The sequence below is a fragment of the Equus przewalskii genome, chromosome 7 (assembly GCF_037783145.1).
Source record: "Equus przewalskii isolate Varuska chromosome 7, EquPr2, whole genome shotgun sequence".
Taxonomy (NCBI): Eukaryota; Metazoa; Chordata; class Mammalia; order Perissodactyla; family Equidae; genus Equus; species Equus przewalskii.
In genome coordinates, this window is record NC_091837.1 from 94,169,282 (window position 1) to 94,184,029 (window position 14,748).

The window sequence follows — 14,748 nt, forward strand, 5'->3', positions numbered from 1 at the left end:
CAGTGGTGCTGGTCCTCAGGCCCGAATCCTGTAGAGCACCGCAGACCGTGGCAGCTCCTGGCCCTCCCTCAAAGCTGCAGGTTGCCTCTGTGACCAACCAGGTAATTTCAGACACCTGGGTAAGAATTCAGCTTTTTCAAGAATTGTTCTCAGTGGGTTATTTCCCTTTCCTCATCTCTCTTCAGCACCACACCCACTTAGCATCTGTCTTCCCTAAATATTGTGTCATTCTCTGCTACACTTCAGAGAATTTTTGAGCTATCCCCAAACTTCAAGCAAAATGTCACTTGTAGTGTTATGTTTTCAGTTAAAAAAAAAACTAGCACAAATTTCCTCTTAAAGATTTGAACAAGGGTTGGAACTGTTTGAAGGTGAGAGAAGCGTGCTCCCCACTCGAGGACGACGGCACTGCCTTTAAGGGAGCAGCCCTGGGGAAGTACCTGGGGGCATTTTCTTCTGGGCACTGAGAGTTTTCCTCCCTGAGTCTCCTGGTTGCCCTCACCTGGCCCAGGGCTTCTCGGACATTCTGTGGGTACGGATGGAATCGCTGGGGATCTTGTTAAAATGTTCCGGTTCAGTGGGACTGGGTGGGGTCCAGGAACCTGCAGCCTTCCCAGCTCCCGGTGATGCCATGGCTGCTGGCCCACAGACGGCACGAGGAGCAGGGCCAGTCCTGGTGGTGGTGTGCTCATGGTGTGGTGCTGGGCCAGGACGGCCTGAGGGGACGCTCGTGTCTTCCCCGTCACCGTGGGACAGGCTCAGCCCCCTCTAGTGGATGCCCAGAGAGCTGGCCAGTCTCAGGAGGCCAAGCACGGCCATCATCAGCCTCTCCTGGGCTCCAGCTTCTCTCTGAAGATAGTGTTAGTCTTTAATTATGAAACTTTCAAACATCCACAGGAGTGGAATGAACAGTAGAGTGGGTTCCTCTGTCCCCTCACCCAGGTCCAGGCCCTGAGCAGGCAAGACACAGCACAAACACTTCCTCTCTCCCCTCTGGTTGTCGGTGTTGATGTCTCTGAGTCAGGTCCCAATCTCACACCTCCCCGTCGCTGTGTCCCTGAGATGCATCCATCTTTCCAAGTGGTCATTTGCTCATGTGATCACAATGCGACGATCACGCCTAACACACTTGCTAACAGTGCTCTGGTGAGGTGAGGATTTAGTTCAAAGTCACATTTAACGATAAGAAGGAGTGGTTTCACTTCCTGCAAACCCAGGAACAGGTGGGTTTGAGCCGTCTCCTTTGCTTCCCTCACAAGCAGCATCTCCTGACCGACACCTGGCACCTGATGGGTGTTCGTGGGGCGCCTCTCCTGTGCCAGGCTGGCAGGGCCTGGCGGTTTCCCACAGCTGAAGTTGGGCTGATGGGCATTTTGACCCCCTTGTACTGGGAGCCGCAGCCTCTGACCTATCTCCTTCACTGCCCGACAACGAAGGAAGCCCGCGTTGTTGATGCATTGTCACTTTCGGTCCCCAACCTCATGCTTAGCCGCCAGAGAAAGAATTCTGTTTCCACAGCGGAGTGACGGGAGGAAGCACACCTAGCCACACCCGCAGCTGTCACTCTCTCTGGGTCCATTTATTACTATTTTTTAATTAAAGGGGGCTTTAAAATTTTTTATTTTTTCAATCCTGTTAATTCTGTTTGAATTCTGTTTGTCAGAATTGTTTCATAATTTGGGGGAATGTATTTTCTAGCCGCACAAAGAAGCCCTGGGAAAATGGTAATTGGTGGTTTAATGATCCCAGTGAGTAACTGTGGAATGAGAGTTGAGCATAGATGAATAATGGGCCAGGTGATGGAAGGCATACGCCCTGCCACACATCACGGGGCACGGAGGACAGGCCTGTGGTGCCTCCGTCACGTGGCTGGCCCGGTCCCCACGGATGCCGGAGTTTCCACTCGGGGCGTTTGCATTATTTGGAGTATTCAGGCTAAATAAGGAAGCAGGCACCGAAGGTAGGAAAATCGTTCTGTTTTAATGGCTGACAGCCCCGCGTGACAATAGTGTTCATCAGTGCCAACTCCACATCCAGTTGGGAGGGTCATGTTTTATTAAAACTGTGACTTGTTGTCATTCAGTCCCTCCGCTGCCCCATTCTCTCCTTCTAAAAATAGCGGGCCCCATGGCAGTGGCTTATTATGATCAAAAAGATAAAAATAAGTGAAGGCTGAAATAGGTCCAGGACTCCCGAGGTAACACGAGAACTTACTTTTTAATGAAACTTGAGAAACTGTATTATTTTCCACTGCTTCACAAAGCATCTTTGAAAAAAAACCAGAAAAGTAGAAAAGGATTGTAGTAATATTGCAACTCTGCATTTTCGGAATGACCGTGGTTGTGATCCACTCCGGGAAAATGGCTCCTCTTTTTAAACTGCCGCGTCCCAGACATAGCGCCTCTCGCAGGGGGCGCCGGGCGGCTCAGAAGACCAGAGGAGGCTGGGTGGGCACAGCCGCTGTACGCAGGAGCTTATGACAAGTGCCTACCTGCGGAGGAGGAAATATTTACGGCAAACTTTCTAAGAGGTTGCCTCTTCTCAAGAAGTTAAAAACCCACATGAGAGACAGCGCTTCACTTTCCTCAGGGCCTGCGCCTCGGCCATCTCTTTGCATCGGACCAAACGCGCTCTCACAGTGGAATGAAAGCATGTTCTCCGCTTCCTATTTTCTGATCTCTAAATTGTGGCTTCAATCATGGTGTTTTCATGTACTTAGCTCACAGCTCCCATAATACGTTAGATAAGAACCGAGTAAGTCTAAATGTACGTGTCCAGTGGAGGACGTGACAGTGTCTTCAGCCATCTGCCAAAACCACAGACGTGTGGGGAACACATCTGTCGTGGCCCCTTGCAAAGACAGTCACAGCAGTAAAAGTCTGTATGTTCAGTAGGATTTGCAGCCGCCATCATTTGCATCCTGGCTTTCTTACCGAGAATCCTTAGACACTGGAAAGACTCAGTGCATCAGACATAATGGAGAGACTTCTGAGAACTTAGTTCTTTAAGAATAGATTTGGCCTGAGATATTTCTGGTTCTCCTTGTGTCTACCCAAATTATTATCCTCTTAGGTTACAGCACTAACTTTAGCTAAAGGTGTATTTTCTGGGAAACTTAGCAAATACTTTTTAAAATTATCTTTTAGTTATAGGAATGGGAAAGAATGTCCTTCCTGTTTTGTTTTGCTCTTCAAAAAACTATTTTGGCTTTCCCTTAAAAAAAAAATGTTTTTGATGACTTGTGCTCTGCAAAGAATATGATTTTTTCTGTCCCTCAGAGGAAAATGGAGTAAGCAAGTAACAATTGCTTTTGTGCTATATATTTATTTATGTGCAGTATTTAATTTGATCGTGAGCTGTGACAGCGAGTCTGTAGGACATGAGGCCACGTGGGATGTTGCCTTAGGAATGTAATCCTGTGTGGACTCCTCAGTGGAATCTTTAAGACCTTCTTTGTTTCCCATAGTGCTTTTGTTTAAAGGACAATGAAGCCTTTAAAGAAATACTTCTCTTCATGAAAAAGCAACATTGTAGCATGTTATATAAAACGAGGACCGGAAAAATGACAGTATCCCTGCTGGGCTGGCTAGTTTGCTAAGTAGCCGTACATAAATATTGTTAAATTTTTCTAAATTTCATAGGACAGTTGGTTTCTTCATTGGAACTAACATAACTATTGAAAAAGAGGAAGATGCTTTAAAATGTGTTTTATGTAATTAAGCTAATATATACATATATCAACAAATATGTTTTTTTAAAAAAATGACAAATATTATTTGCAAAGTATGGTTCTTATGGTCTTAACCTTTTTTTTAAAAAAGCAAGGATTAAACAATGTGGCTGGGCTAACACTGCTGAACCAGATTTCTTGTTCTCTAAGCCCAAACCCAGTTCCTAAGAAACTAGGGTCAGCGTCTGTGTGAACACCCATCTAGAAAATTCTAACACCTGCTTCTTCTGGCTCTTGCTTCCCCACGTCCCAGCACGGAGGGCCCACAGCTCTGATGGATTCCCAAGAAGGAAAAGGAGCAGAGCCCTCTGTGTGGTCCCTGGGTGTGTGGGGCCAGGCGGAGGCAGCTCGGTCGTGTCGAGCGACTTTTTCCGTTGTTTGGCCAGGTTGTCGCTCACAGCTCCGTCCGATGAGATTCTCTGTGACAGGAACGGAAAGACACAGCTAATGTTTGCATTAACCTAAAAAACCTACACAGATATTTGTTCTGATAATGAAAGGGACACACACACATTGTAGGAAATGTGGAAACTAAAAGTATAGGAGTATCAACCCCCGTCCCCCGGGCACCATTTTATGTCTTTGTGAGAACGTGGGTCTTGTGGTTGAGCTCAGACTTTGCGTTAACTTCAGACCAGTGTGACTTTCACTCACATGCCCCATAATTTTCTTCTTTTTCCTACAATCAGTAAACTGAAAGTTCACCGGAGAGTGCCACTGCGTGCACACACATCTTTCTTTATAAAAGCAGGATGAGTAGAGCATCTGAGGGAGCATTTTTAGCACAGCATTCTGCCGTATAGAAAACAGACCTGGAGAGCCTTGCACCCCCGAGGAAGCCATCACGGTATCGAGGGTGGAGCCTGCAGCCTGCCCTGTCTCTGCGGACAGCTGTGGAGCTCCTGGCTGGCTGCACCACACTCCCACCAACAGTAGGGCCGGTTCCATTCCTGCCTCTGCTGTTCACCTTCGTGTGAGGACTGGTGCACCTCCTGCCCTCTCTGGTCCTGTCTTCAGAATAAGAATAATGATAATATTCCCTTCCCGGAGAGCTGGGAAAGACACTGTGAGGCACGTGCCTTTTATGATTCCCCGCTCCCAGACCTCTCATCTAGGGGGACTTGTTTCTCTCCTGCAGAAGACTGAAGAATTCCCCGATTCATGGAGCAGAAAGATCTCAGACAGACCTCCTGTTTTCACAGGAAGACCCTCAGGCACCAGGCAAGTGCAGGAACCCATCCCACGGGGCTTCAGAGGCAGAAGGAGAATGGGACTTGCGTCTTCATTCGTCCAGACTCTCTGGCTGCACCTTCTCCTGACGATGCGTGTCCAGGATGCAAAGACCTCCCATCAGATTTTCTGAAGGAAGGCCACGGGCCTCCCATGGCCAGCAGGTTGCTCACAAATCTCTGAGCTGTGGTTTGAATGATTTGGCATGAACGTAGGGAGAATTTATGTCTGAGAAAAGTTGGAAAACCAGAGGATCCTCAGGTGTTGTTGGCTCATTGCCATGTGCCAAAGTGTGGCCTGGCCCAGCGCCCCCCTGGGAGAACAGGAGGCCGGGCAGCTTTAAAACAGACACCACCTAGATATTCTCTCTGTAGCTTCTGTCACGTTTTAGGGATTGCTTTTCCTCCAGGGTTTATTTATATTTTAACTGATCATGGAACGTCCTATTTCCTAGGATCTAAGGGACATCCTAAATGTTGAGACCCAGGGCTTTCCTTCGTCCTCATTCTTTCCTCTTGCCGTTTAAAGTGACAGTGTTATCACTTCATTCAAAGTCCCTCTTATTTAAAGTCACACACAGAAGCACACACTATCACTGATTCATGCAGAGTAGGAAGTAGGGCAGTTGATGATAAAGTCTTGGAACTGACGAGATGAGTGACTGTCAGGACGGCAGTGAGCAAGCTGCCTGAGAGGCCGCGTGGGGTGAGGGGTCCCAGCAGCGACGAGGCAGGCAGCTGCCAATCAAGGTCCAGTCCCACACACAGGACTGACACTGGGGGAGTGCGTGCGTGCAGCCAGAGGCGCGCTGGGTGCCTTCCAGGCCTGGCATGTCTGTTGAGGCCTCCACCAGGCTTTCCTTGGGGAACAGCGTGCGCCGCCGAGCCTCTGCTGGGACTCCTGAATGAAGTTTCTGACGCAGCCTGTCAGCACACGGCTCTGGTGTTGACTCTGTGCTGACACCTCTGAGGAGCACTTGTTGCTTCTGCCGTTTGTTTCAGAGCAGAGGAAATGCAGGCACCTCCTGTTTGTTCCTACGATGCAGCGGAAAATGCGCGAGAGTGCAGACCCTGTGTGGTTCCCTGGGTCACCTGCCTCTTCTCCTTTTTAAAAAAGATTTTTAAAGCACATAAACTCTAGTGCAGGAGGAATGACTGGAAAAAGGTGTTTTGCTCAAACAGAGCACCCTGTTTGTGTGTGTGGTGGGTGGGCTGTTGATGTGTTGTTCTGTTTTGTTGTGAGAAACGCCCACAGAAAAGGAAAGTGGTGTCTGTGCCCCTCGCTCTTCCCTCGGGGACAGAGTGGGGGAGAGCTGGGGGGAGAGGGAACTGGCATGGGCAGGAACGGAGAGTGGGCTGGCGGAGCTGTTGGGGGTTGTTGTACCTCTGGTCCGCCCGCCTCCTCAGCACAGCCGGCGACAACCAAGCATCCCCACCTTTCGTGACTTTCTTAGTAAGTTTGGAAAGCAGCACACGTCTCCCCTGAGATGTGCCAGTGGAGCTCCGAGGGAACAGTCTAGAAGGACAGAGAACCGCGGGGTGTGCGGGTGGGGTGTGAGGCCCCCCGCAGGATCAGATCATCTCGTAGTGGTCTCAGCTTCCTCTCCTATCAGCTCCAGGGCCCAGCGCCTGCCGCCTCCACTTGCGCCTTCTGTGGCCTCTCCATTTACAAAACTCAGAATTACGATGTCTGCCTTCACTTCCTCATAGGATTGTTGCAAGGATAAAGAATAATTTGTGAGCAAGTGCACAGGAAACCATGAAGGCTGCATAAATGTTAGGTCAGTCCAGTGTCTGCTCATTCATTAAAGTTTGATTTGAGATCCTTAGTTGCTTTCAGAAAGCAAAAATTCAGAAATGTGGGAAAACTTTGCTTAAAAGCTGGGCATTGGCGGGGCAAAATATATGAGGCAGTATTCAGACTTGCACAATTCCTTTCTGGTCTGCACTATTCTCAGTATGTCACACAGAACGAGGAGCGAGACCAGGAGGTGGACTGTGGATATTTCACTGCAACACGAGGCTTTGCCGTCAAAATGGTGATCAAAGAGAGAAATATTCTACTTTAAAAAGGACACTTCACCTTATTAATATGCACAGCTCATTTCTGAATAGCCAAGAGATCTTTAGGCAGCTTTAGGAAGAATATAGTTAATATTTACAGATAATCTAAGTACAGGTGGAAAGCTATGCCTGTATTTTATGCATTTTAGTTTTGTATTTTAAAAAATACTAATTTCCTTTACACTCAATTTCAGATATGTATGTAAGATCTGTATACAGAGGTGGATGGGGGGCAGTGAGAGACACACACACATCCTGCATACAGATCCCAGATTCAAACAAGAATTCAAACTGCCACGTAAGTTTTAGAAAAAAACAACAGTTTCCACCTTAGGAGCATTTTAGAGAAAAATTAAATATAAGGGAAAAAACCCTTCTTATTAAATTAAACTGTGGTGTAACAGCTCACCACATCCTGTGCAGGGACATCTGACGTGAAGCAAAGCCAAGGTTCCTCTTTCAGGTCCTGACGAGCTGTGAGGGTCACATGTTACCTGCAGTTCAGAATACTTCTGCAGAGAAAAAACCTTGTGTCGGTGGAAAAGCTGAATAAGAAGATGGAAATTATCAGCAGAGAGAAGACATTGTGGGAAACCGTAGGTGTCATCGACACAACCATATCAAAGAGAGAAAGCCACTCCCAAAATAACCAACACAGAGCCCCGGGGGCGAGGGTGTGCTGGTGTGGACTCGGAACCATGACCTCACGGAAGAGGAGTAGGAAGTCACCGCCAGGAGAGGAGAGGAGCGGGAGGGTCCTGTGTTTTCATCCTCAGCCCAGCCATCCAAGGGCCACCTGACCTGTGTCAGCCCCTCTGGGATGGGTTCCTTAACCCTCTGAGAAGTGGGAACCATTGTGCTTCCCTACACGGTTGTGGCACAGATTGCGTCTCTGGAACAAAGCATAGCTGGATGGTTGTTCTGTCCTCAGTCGTGTGGACGGTTGTGTGGGACGCTGTCCCCTGTGCAGTTGGAGGTTGTCCATCTTTGCTCTCTGTCTGCTGCTGCCTGCTCCACTCGATCCCATGGAGTACACTTAGGGAAGATCCTGGAGGATGTCTGCCCGTGTGTGGTGGTTCTGGAGTGCATTCTAAGGTGTCTGAAACATTATGACCCCAGGTTGACATTCCCAGGCTCGGATAACAGCCTGATGACCCGGCAGCCCAGCCAGCAAGTTGTAGTGGGGAAGGCAGGGCCTGTTGCTCATCAGAAACCACCAGACCACAGTGACGGCACCGAGAGCCTTGCTGACTTGGGGGGCCCCTCCACTCTTCTGAGAGCCTCGTGACAGCCCCAGATGGGGCAGGGAAAGCGGGGTCAGGCATGGCCTCAGAGTAGCCCTGCAGTGGGGCGCGTGGCCTCTGGTCAGGGCGCTGGAGGGCCCAGGACACGCTGAGTGACTTCCTCACTCCCACCCACGGCAGGCGTCCCTCCAAGGCTCAGGTGCCCCAGTGGGCAGCAAGGGGAAGCCCACTTCTGATGTTTCTTCCCCTTTTGTCTTGTCAAACAGATGTTATTTTTCCTGTGGTCTGTAAGCCCTGAGTAACTAGAAGATTCTCAGCTGCTTTGCTTACTGCCCTTCCTCCCCATCCCCATCATTATTACCCCTCCGGCCTCCCCCGCATTCCCCTCATTATTACCCCTCAAGCCTCCCTCCCATCCCCATCATTATTACCCCTCCAGCCTCCCTCCCATCCCCATCATTATTACCCCTCCGGCCTCCCCCGCATTCCCCTCATTATTACCCCTCAAGCCTCCCTCCCATCCCCATCATTATTACCCCTCCAGCCTCCCTCCCATCCCCATCATTATTACCCCTCCAGCCTCCCTCCCATCCCCATCATTATTACCCCTCCGGCCTCCCCCGCATTCCCCTCATTATTACCCCTCAAGCCTCCCTCCCATCCCCATCATTATTACCCCCCCCAGCCTCCCTCCCATCCCCATCATTATTACCCCTCCAGCCTCCCTCCCATCCCCATCATTATTACCCCCCCAGCCTCCCTCCCATCCCCATCATTATTACCCCCCCAGCCTCCCTCCCATCCCCATCATTATTACCCCTCCAGCCTCCCTCCCATCCCCATCATTATTACCCCTCCGGCCTCCCCCGCATCCCCCTCATTATTACCCCTCAGGCCTCCCTTCTCATACCTATCATTATTACCCCTCAGACCCCCTCCCCATACCTATCATTATTACCCCTCAGGCCTCCCCCGCATTCCCCTCATTATTACCCCTCAGGCCTCCCTTCCATCCCCATCGTTATTACCCCTCCAGCCTCCCCCAAATGCCCCTCATTATTACCCCTCAGGCCTCCTCGCATTCCCCTCATTATTACCCCTCAGGCCTCCCCCAAATGCCCCTCATTATTACCCCTCAGGCCTCCCTCTCTCCCCATCATTATTACCCCTCAGACCCCCTCCCCATCCCCCTCATTATTACCCCTCAGTCCTCTCTCCTATCCTCATCATCATTACTCCTCAGACCTTCCTCCTCATCCCCATCATTACCCCTCAGTCCTCCCTCCCATCCCCATCATTATTGCCCCTCAGAACTCCTTTCTCATCCCCATCAATATTACCCCTCAGGCCTCCCTCCCATCCCCATCAGTATTACCCCTCAGGACTCCCTCCCATCCCCATGATTATTACCCCTCAGGCCTCACTCCTGATCCTCATCATTGTTACAGTATCTCACTAGAATCAGATCTGCTCTAAGACTTCAATTGTCCTTAAAAGTGGAATGTAGCAGCCCAGACTCTTGGTGTAGTAAAATTGAAAGTTCCATCGCTTCTCTATCAAGCGGGATCCCATTTACCAGAGTCCTCGTCCGTGAAATCTCTCTGTTTTGAGGCATCACAGCTCACTTGGCACCCCTGGTTAAGACATCCCTGCTGGCTGCATTTCCTCCTTCCCACAGCACCCACCGTCCAGGTGCAGGGACGCTGATGCGGGAGTCCTGGCATTGCCGTGTATGGCCCCAACCGGTGCTTAATCTATAGACGGGTTAGGAAGACCTGCTGTGCCCATGGCCGAGGGTCAGTTTTAGAATGACATGAGCTGATGACCATGACAGCAGCTGGTAAGCTGTCCAGTGCTCACAAACAAGTGGTGAAGGGCTGTGAGCTGGACGTCGTCCTAACTCGTCTGTCAGCTCCTCGCCAGGGCTTGTCTCTGCTCACGAGCTCTGCATCTTCTTAGGTGTGCTCAACCACTGTGCTTGGTGCCGAGACATCCCAACTGCAGGTGAGCCTTTTCATTCCCAAGACAGCACCCTGAAGGAACGGGATTTGTGATTTTTCTTCGTCAAAATGTTCTTTGAAGTGGCAATGTTCTGCAAAATATAAATTGAACATGTGCCTCAAAAAAGAAAGAGGCTAAGCACGTGAAATGGGAAAGAACTATGCAACCTTCTCGTGTCCCCCGCAGCCGCCTGCACTCCGGGAACCAAGAGGGCACGCAGGAGAGGCCTCGCGCAGGGGCGGTGCGGTGGTGGCAGGTAGACCGGTGCGGTGGGCCAGGCTGAGCCGTGCGGCACACCGCAGGGGAGCCACCCCCCCCGCCACCCCCCCCCGCCTCAGCCAAGCTCCACACGCTGCAGTGGGCCTCACGCAGCCGTTCAACCTTGTGTCGTGGCTAAAGAGCTGCCCGGCACACACCCCGGGGACAAGCGTGGTCCTGAGAGCTGATCTGAGCCAGGGCCTCATTATTGCCTCATGAGCAGCTGTGAAGAGTTACTGGGCGAGGAGAGCGCCAGCCCTCCCGTGTTTGCCGCGGGGCTATGTGCCACGTGGTTGTGTCCCGTGTCTCTGCAGGGTCCAGAGGTGTCCTCTGCAGACAGGTGGCCTGGAGCCCACGTGGCCTGCTGTGTGCTTCTAGGGGGTCATGAAGCCAGCTCGTCCCGCAGGCGACCCCCTCCCCTAGGCGGCAGGTGGGCTCGGGCAGAGGGTGGCCGCTGTTGCCCTGGGTCCCTGCCCAGGCTGCACCTTTGGGAGGAGCCAGTGGTGTGGGGTCTGCGGTCCAGGTTCCTGACGGTACATCAGTGCCAGCAAGCTCTGTTATCAGTTCCCATGACACAATTCCTGGTTCCCCCAACCGTTTTATTATTGTTATTCTTAAAAATAGTCGGGGGGGAGGGATGTTGAAAGGGAATTTAGGGAAGGGAGTGGGGGTGATGAAAAGTGCGCCAACTACTCGCTCCAGGAAGCCGCCCTCGGACAGGCCGGGGCCTTTGCAGAAACACATGGCGTTTATCTGGGCGGCAAAGGGAAACCTGGGTGGTTCCGTGACGTGAGTGCGTGTTCCCCACCTCCAAATTCTGCTAGGAAAGTGAGCCTGGTGACAGCCTCCCTGGTGACATTTCCCCTATCTGGTGCCGATCAGGTGGGGCGGAGGGAGGGGATGTTGTGTGGCTCGCTCATGATGGCCTTTGCCAGCTCTGCTCATTTCCTCTCTGGCTGCCAAAAATCACAGGCTGATAGCGGACACGGACAAGGAAGCAGAAATGAAGGAAGAGCCCCAAACGAGGAGCCTCAGGCCTGGTGGTCGGCCGTCCTCTCTGCCGTGATGTGGCCGGTCCAGCTACATCCCGGGGGTGGTGGAGTCCCTGAGGGTGGACTGGACAGAGGCTCTTGCACGTGGGTGTCCGTCTGTAGGTTTTGCAAACCTATGAAAACATCAGCCGTGCACCCCTGCCCAGAGAAGACGCGCTCCTGGCCCGCGGAGCAGCACCTGGCGCTCCTTCCAGAGCTGCGCCATCGGAACACCCGCAGCAATTTGTAACTGGGTTTCTGGACTAGGCGGTAGCTCGACCACCACCAGTGCCTGTAGGCACTGTGGCCAGGGCCTGGGCAGCCACGTGCTGCTCTCAGGACACCCGAGGACCATGGCGGGAAGCAGGAAGGAATGCTGGGCCCTCGAGGACACAGCTTTTCACGGGCTGAACATAACTTACGAAAGCACGGCTGATGGAGTTTCAGGTGATTCACGTGCGGTTTTACGCAGACTCTCGTATCCCTAATGCTCTTTCTGTTTTTGTTTTCTTGCAGTAAATGAAATAATACGAAATGACCTCTCCAGCACCAACGTCCACTCATAGTTGGCACCCTCGGAACTCAGAGCTGCGTGGTGTCGACTTGACAGGTGACAGATGGGCTTCGGTGTACAAAGACTTCTGACTAAATAAACTGAACACACACCTGGTACCACTCAGAACTTCCAACTTCCTGAAGGTTTATACCATGCGTACAAAGAAGTAGCTCTTGAAGGAAGGAAGGCAGGACGAACCACTCCATCTTCTGAAGGAGAAGTCATCTGAAGAGGAAGTAGAGAGTGTGGGGCAGTGAGTGCAAGAGACAGACCTTCTCCTGGGAGTGACCCGACGTGGCGGCCTGACCCCAGCCTACCCATCGGGCACCCCAGGATTTCAGTACTGGAAGTGCCTTATTTAACCAGACCACAGCATCAGGGCATCATGGAGTCGAGCATTGAATTGCTACCAGGAGAGTATTTGTAGGAGCCAAAGCTATAAAAACATTTCATCAAGAGGCTTTATCCTTTGTATAAGTTAGGAGAATACTGTCAAGCTGGGCGTTGTGAGAAAAACCTAATGCGCTTCCTACTTTTTTCGAATTTCCTGGATTGTCATACACAATTTTGTTGCCTTATTCAGTGCATTTTAGAAATCTTCCAATTTGTCATCTCAGCTCTTTCATAATATTCTTCCCTCCGCTGTCTTACTGAAACCGTAGGATTGTTAGTTGTAGCATGCTAGGATTTTGTTTGTAATCTGGCTTCAAACATAGCACAAGTAAGTTGAATAGCACAAGATAGGTTACTAGACAAAAAAAGAAATCTATCTGTCACAGGATAGATCTTGCATTTGCATGTGTGTCCATATATAGGCATATATTTATCTATCAATAACAAGGAACTGAGGTGGTGATATTCACTCTTCGCCCAGCAAGGGCTTCCGCATTAGCAATAACCAGTATCTGTTTTGGAAAATGCATCTAAGACTCCAAACCTGGCTTTTCAGCTACTTCCACGGGGGTTTGTCGCCCCCCCGACAGGTCTGCATTTTCTCACGTCATGCAGTTAGCCACGCACTTTAGAAAGCCAGGAGAGGTGCCCTCAAAATACCCATGTTACCAAATGGCAAGATTGGAAAGTAACTGTAAATACCGTTACAAAAGGAGTGTAATATATTTGTTCAGCTGTAAGATGATTATTTCACAGAAGCCTTATAACTCTGCTTCATCTAAGAAAACGATTACCAAAAACAATGTTTTAATATGAGCGACTGTGGCATGTTTTCAGATTAGTGACTGTTGACAGATAGCTTAGTGTTTGCTTTTCGCCTGCATTTTGTACAATTAACAGCTTATTACACATTATTACTAGCAGTGACCTATTGTTTCACATAACCAAAAAAGCATGGTTTAATTAAAATATGTTTAACCTAATAATTGTGCCTTAGGAATTCATGCCCCCTCATGGAACATGCCTGAATTGCACCCGCGGGTGGAGGTTGTAAGTTATAAGTCATTAAACATAATGTTATGGTGGAGAAAGCTCTCCCACAGAAAGAATTATTTTTAAAATGTTCTTCTGTACGATTATGTCTTACTTTTTTTTTTTTAACTCACAGCAAGAAACAAAAATCTGAAAGCCATATCTGTAATGTTTGCACATAACTGTGAAGAGCTGAAGATATATGGCTGCGTGTACATATGAGCCTGCCCCTCGCAGGCTGCCTGCCACTCCTGCCCGTAACCCCGGAAGTTACCCCGCATTTAGTGTCTAGGAGTTGCATGAAACACTTCTTGGTAGATTCCCATATGGAAAGGAAATGTTTGATATTTGTGTCAGCTATCTTTGTAGTTAGACAATAGACACAATAAAGCCATATTTTTTGCTGGACAATCTTAGTCTGAGAGTGATTCATTACGTGTATGGAAAATTCCAGTTTCTTCTTAACCATACGGGTTTTCTCCTGTGGGTGCTGGCCTTGTGTCGTCTGTGAGAAGGCTTTATGTTGTGAAGCTGCGCTGATGTGGCCAGCTGAACGTGGAGGTGCGTCTTAGAGCCCTTCTCTTTCTTCCCCAGATTTTCGGAGGGAAGCCTGTGGAGAGGAAGTGGCACGTGGTCGAGTTCCCAGATGCTCCACGCGGCCCTCACATCTGGGCTGTGTGGACAGGGAACTTCCACTCATGCCAAATATTTCTGCTCAGAAACAACCGGGCGAGGCTCTGGCCACACACATACTTGCGTGCACTTTGACCATCATTTTAGCAAGATAATGTGCATGTAAACTGACCTCCTGTTTTTTCCCATCTCTTTCTACTTGCTTCTTCAAGTTACTCTCCCCGCTTTGCCACCCAGATCTTCTACTTCAAGCTTGGGTGGGAAAATATCCTCTAGTCGTTCATAAATCTCGTATGAAACCTGAACTTCTCCAGTAATTATCATTCTGAAACGTCAGAAAAAACATTTTGCTTTCAGGACTTTTAAAATGAAAAATTCCTGTTTCTTTTGCTAAGAGGTTTACAGATTGAGGTAAAGCAGCCAAGATATCCTCCTCACCTAACGCGACGGGCACACGTCCCTCCCGCCAGGTCTCCGCGCTGCTGTGGCTGCAGGAAGCCCAGTAGCGCCATCCAGGGAGCTCCATGGGGGCTGAAGGAGGCGCAGAGGGCGTGGTGGCGACTGTGGGAGAAAGAGG

The 14,748-nt window shown here is 50.0% G+C and overlaps 1 protein-coding gene across 13 annotated transcripts in view; it reads left to right on the top strand.

The window, feature by feature from the left end:
• The window catches only part of NFATC1 (nuclear factor of activated T cells 1), a 125,696-nt gene extending 111,747 nt beyond the window's left edge, over nucleotides 1-13,949 (top strand). For 9 of the 13 annotated variants that reach the window (XM_070627997.1, XM_070627992.1, XM_070627989.1 and 6 more), the window contains one exon: nucleotides 12,074-13,949. In XM_070627997.1, the coding sequence (XP_070484098.1) occupies nucleotides 12,074-12,076 (3 nt within the window). In that variant the 3' untranslated portion in view covers nucleotides 12,077-13,949. Of the gene's footprint in view, nucleotides 1-4,932; nucleotides 5,125-12,073 lie in introns of all 13 variants that reach the window. The other 4 variants (XM_070627984.1, XM_070627985.1, XM_070627988.1 and 1 more) reach the window with 2 other exon arrangements.
• Nucleotides 13,950-14,748: the final 799 nt, after the last annotated feature.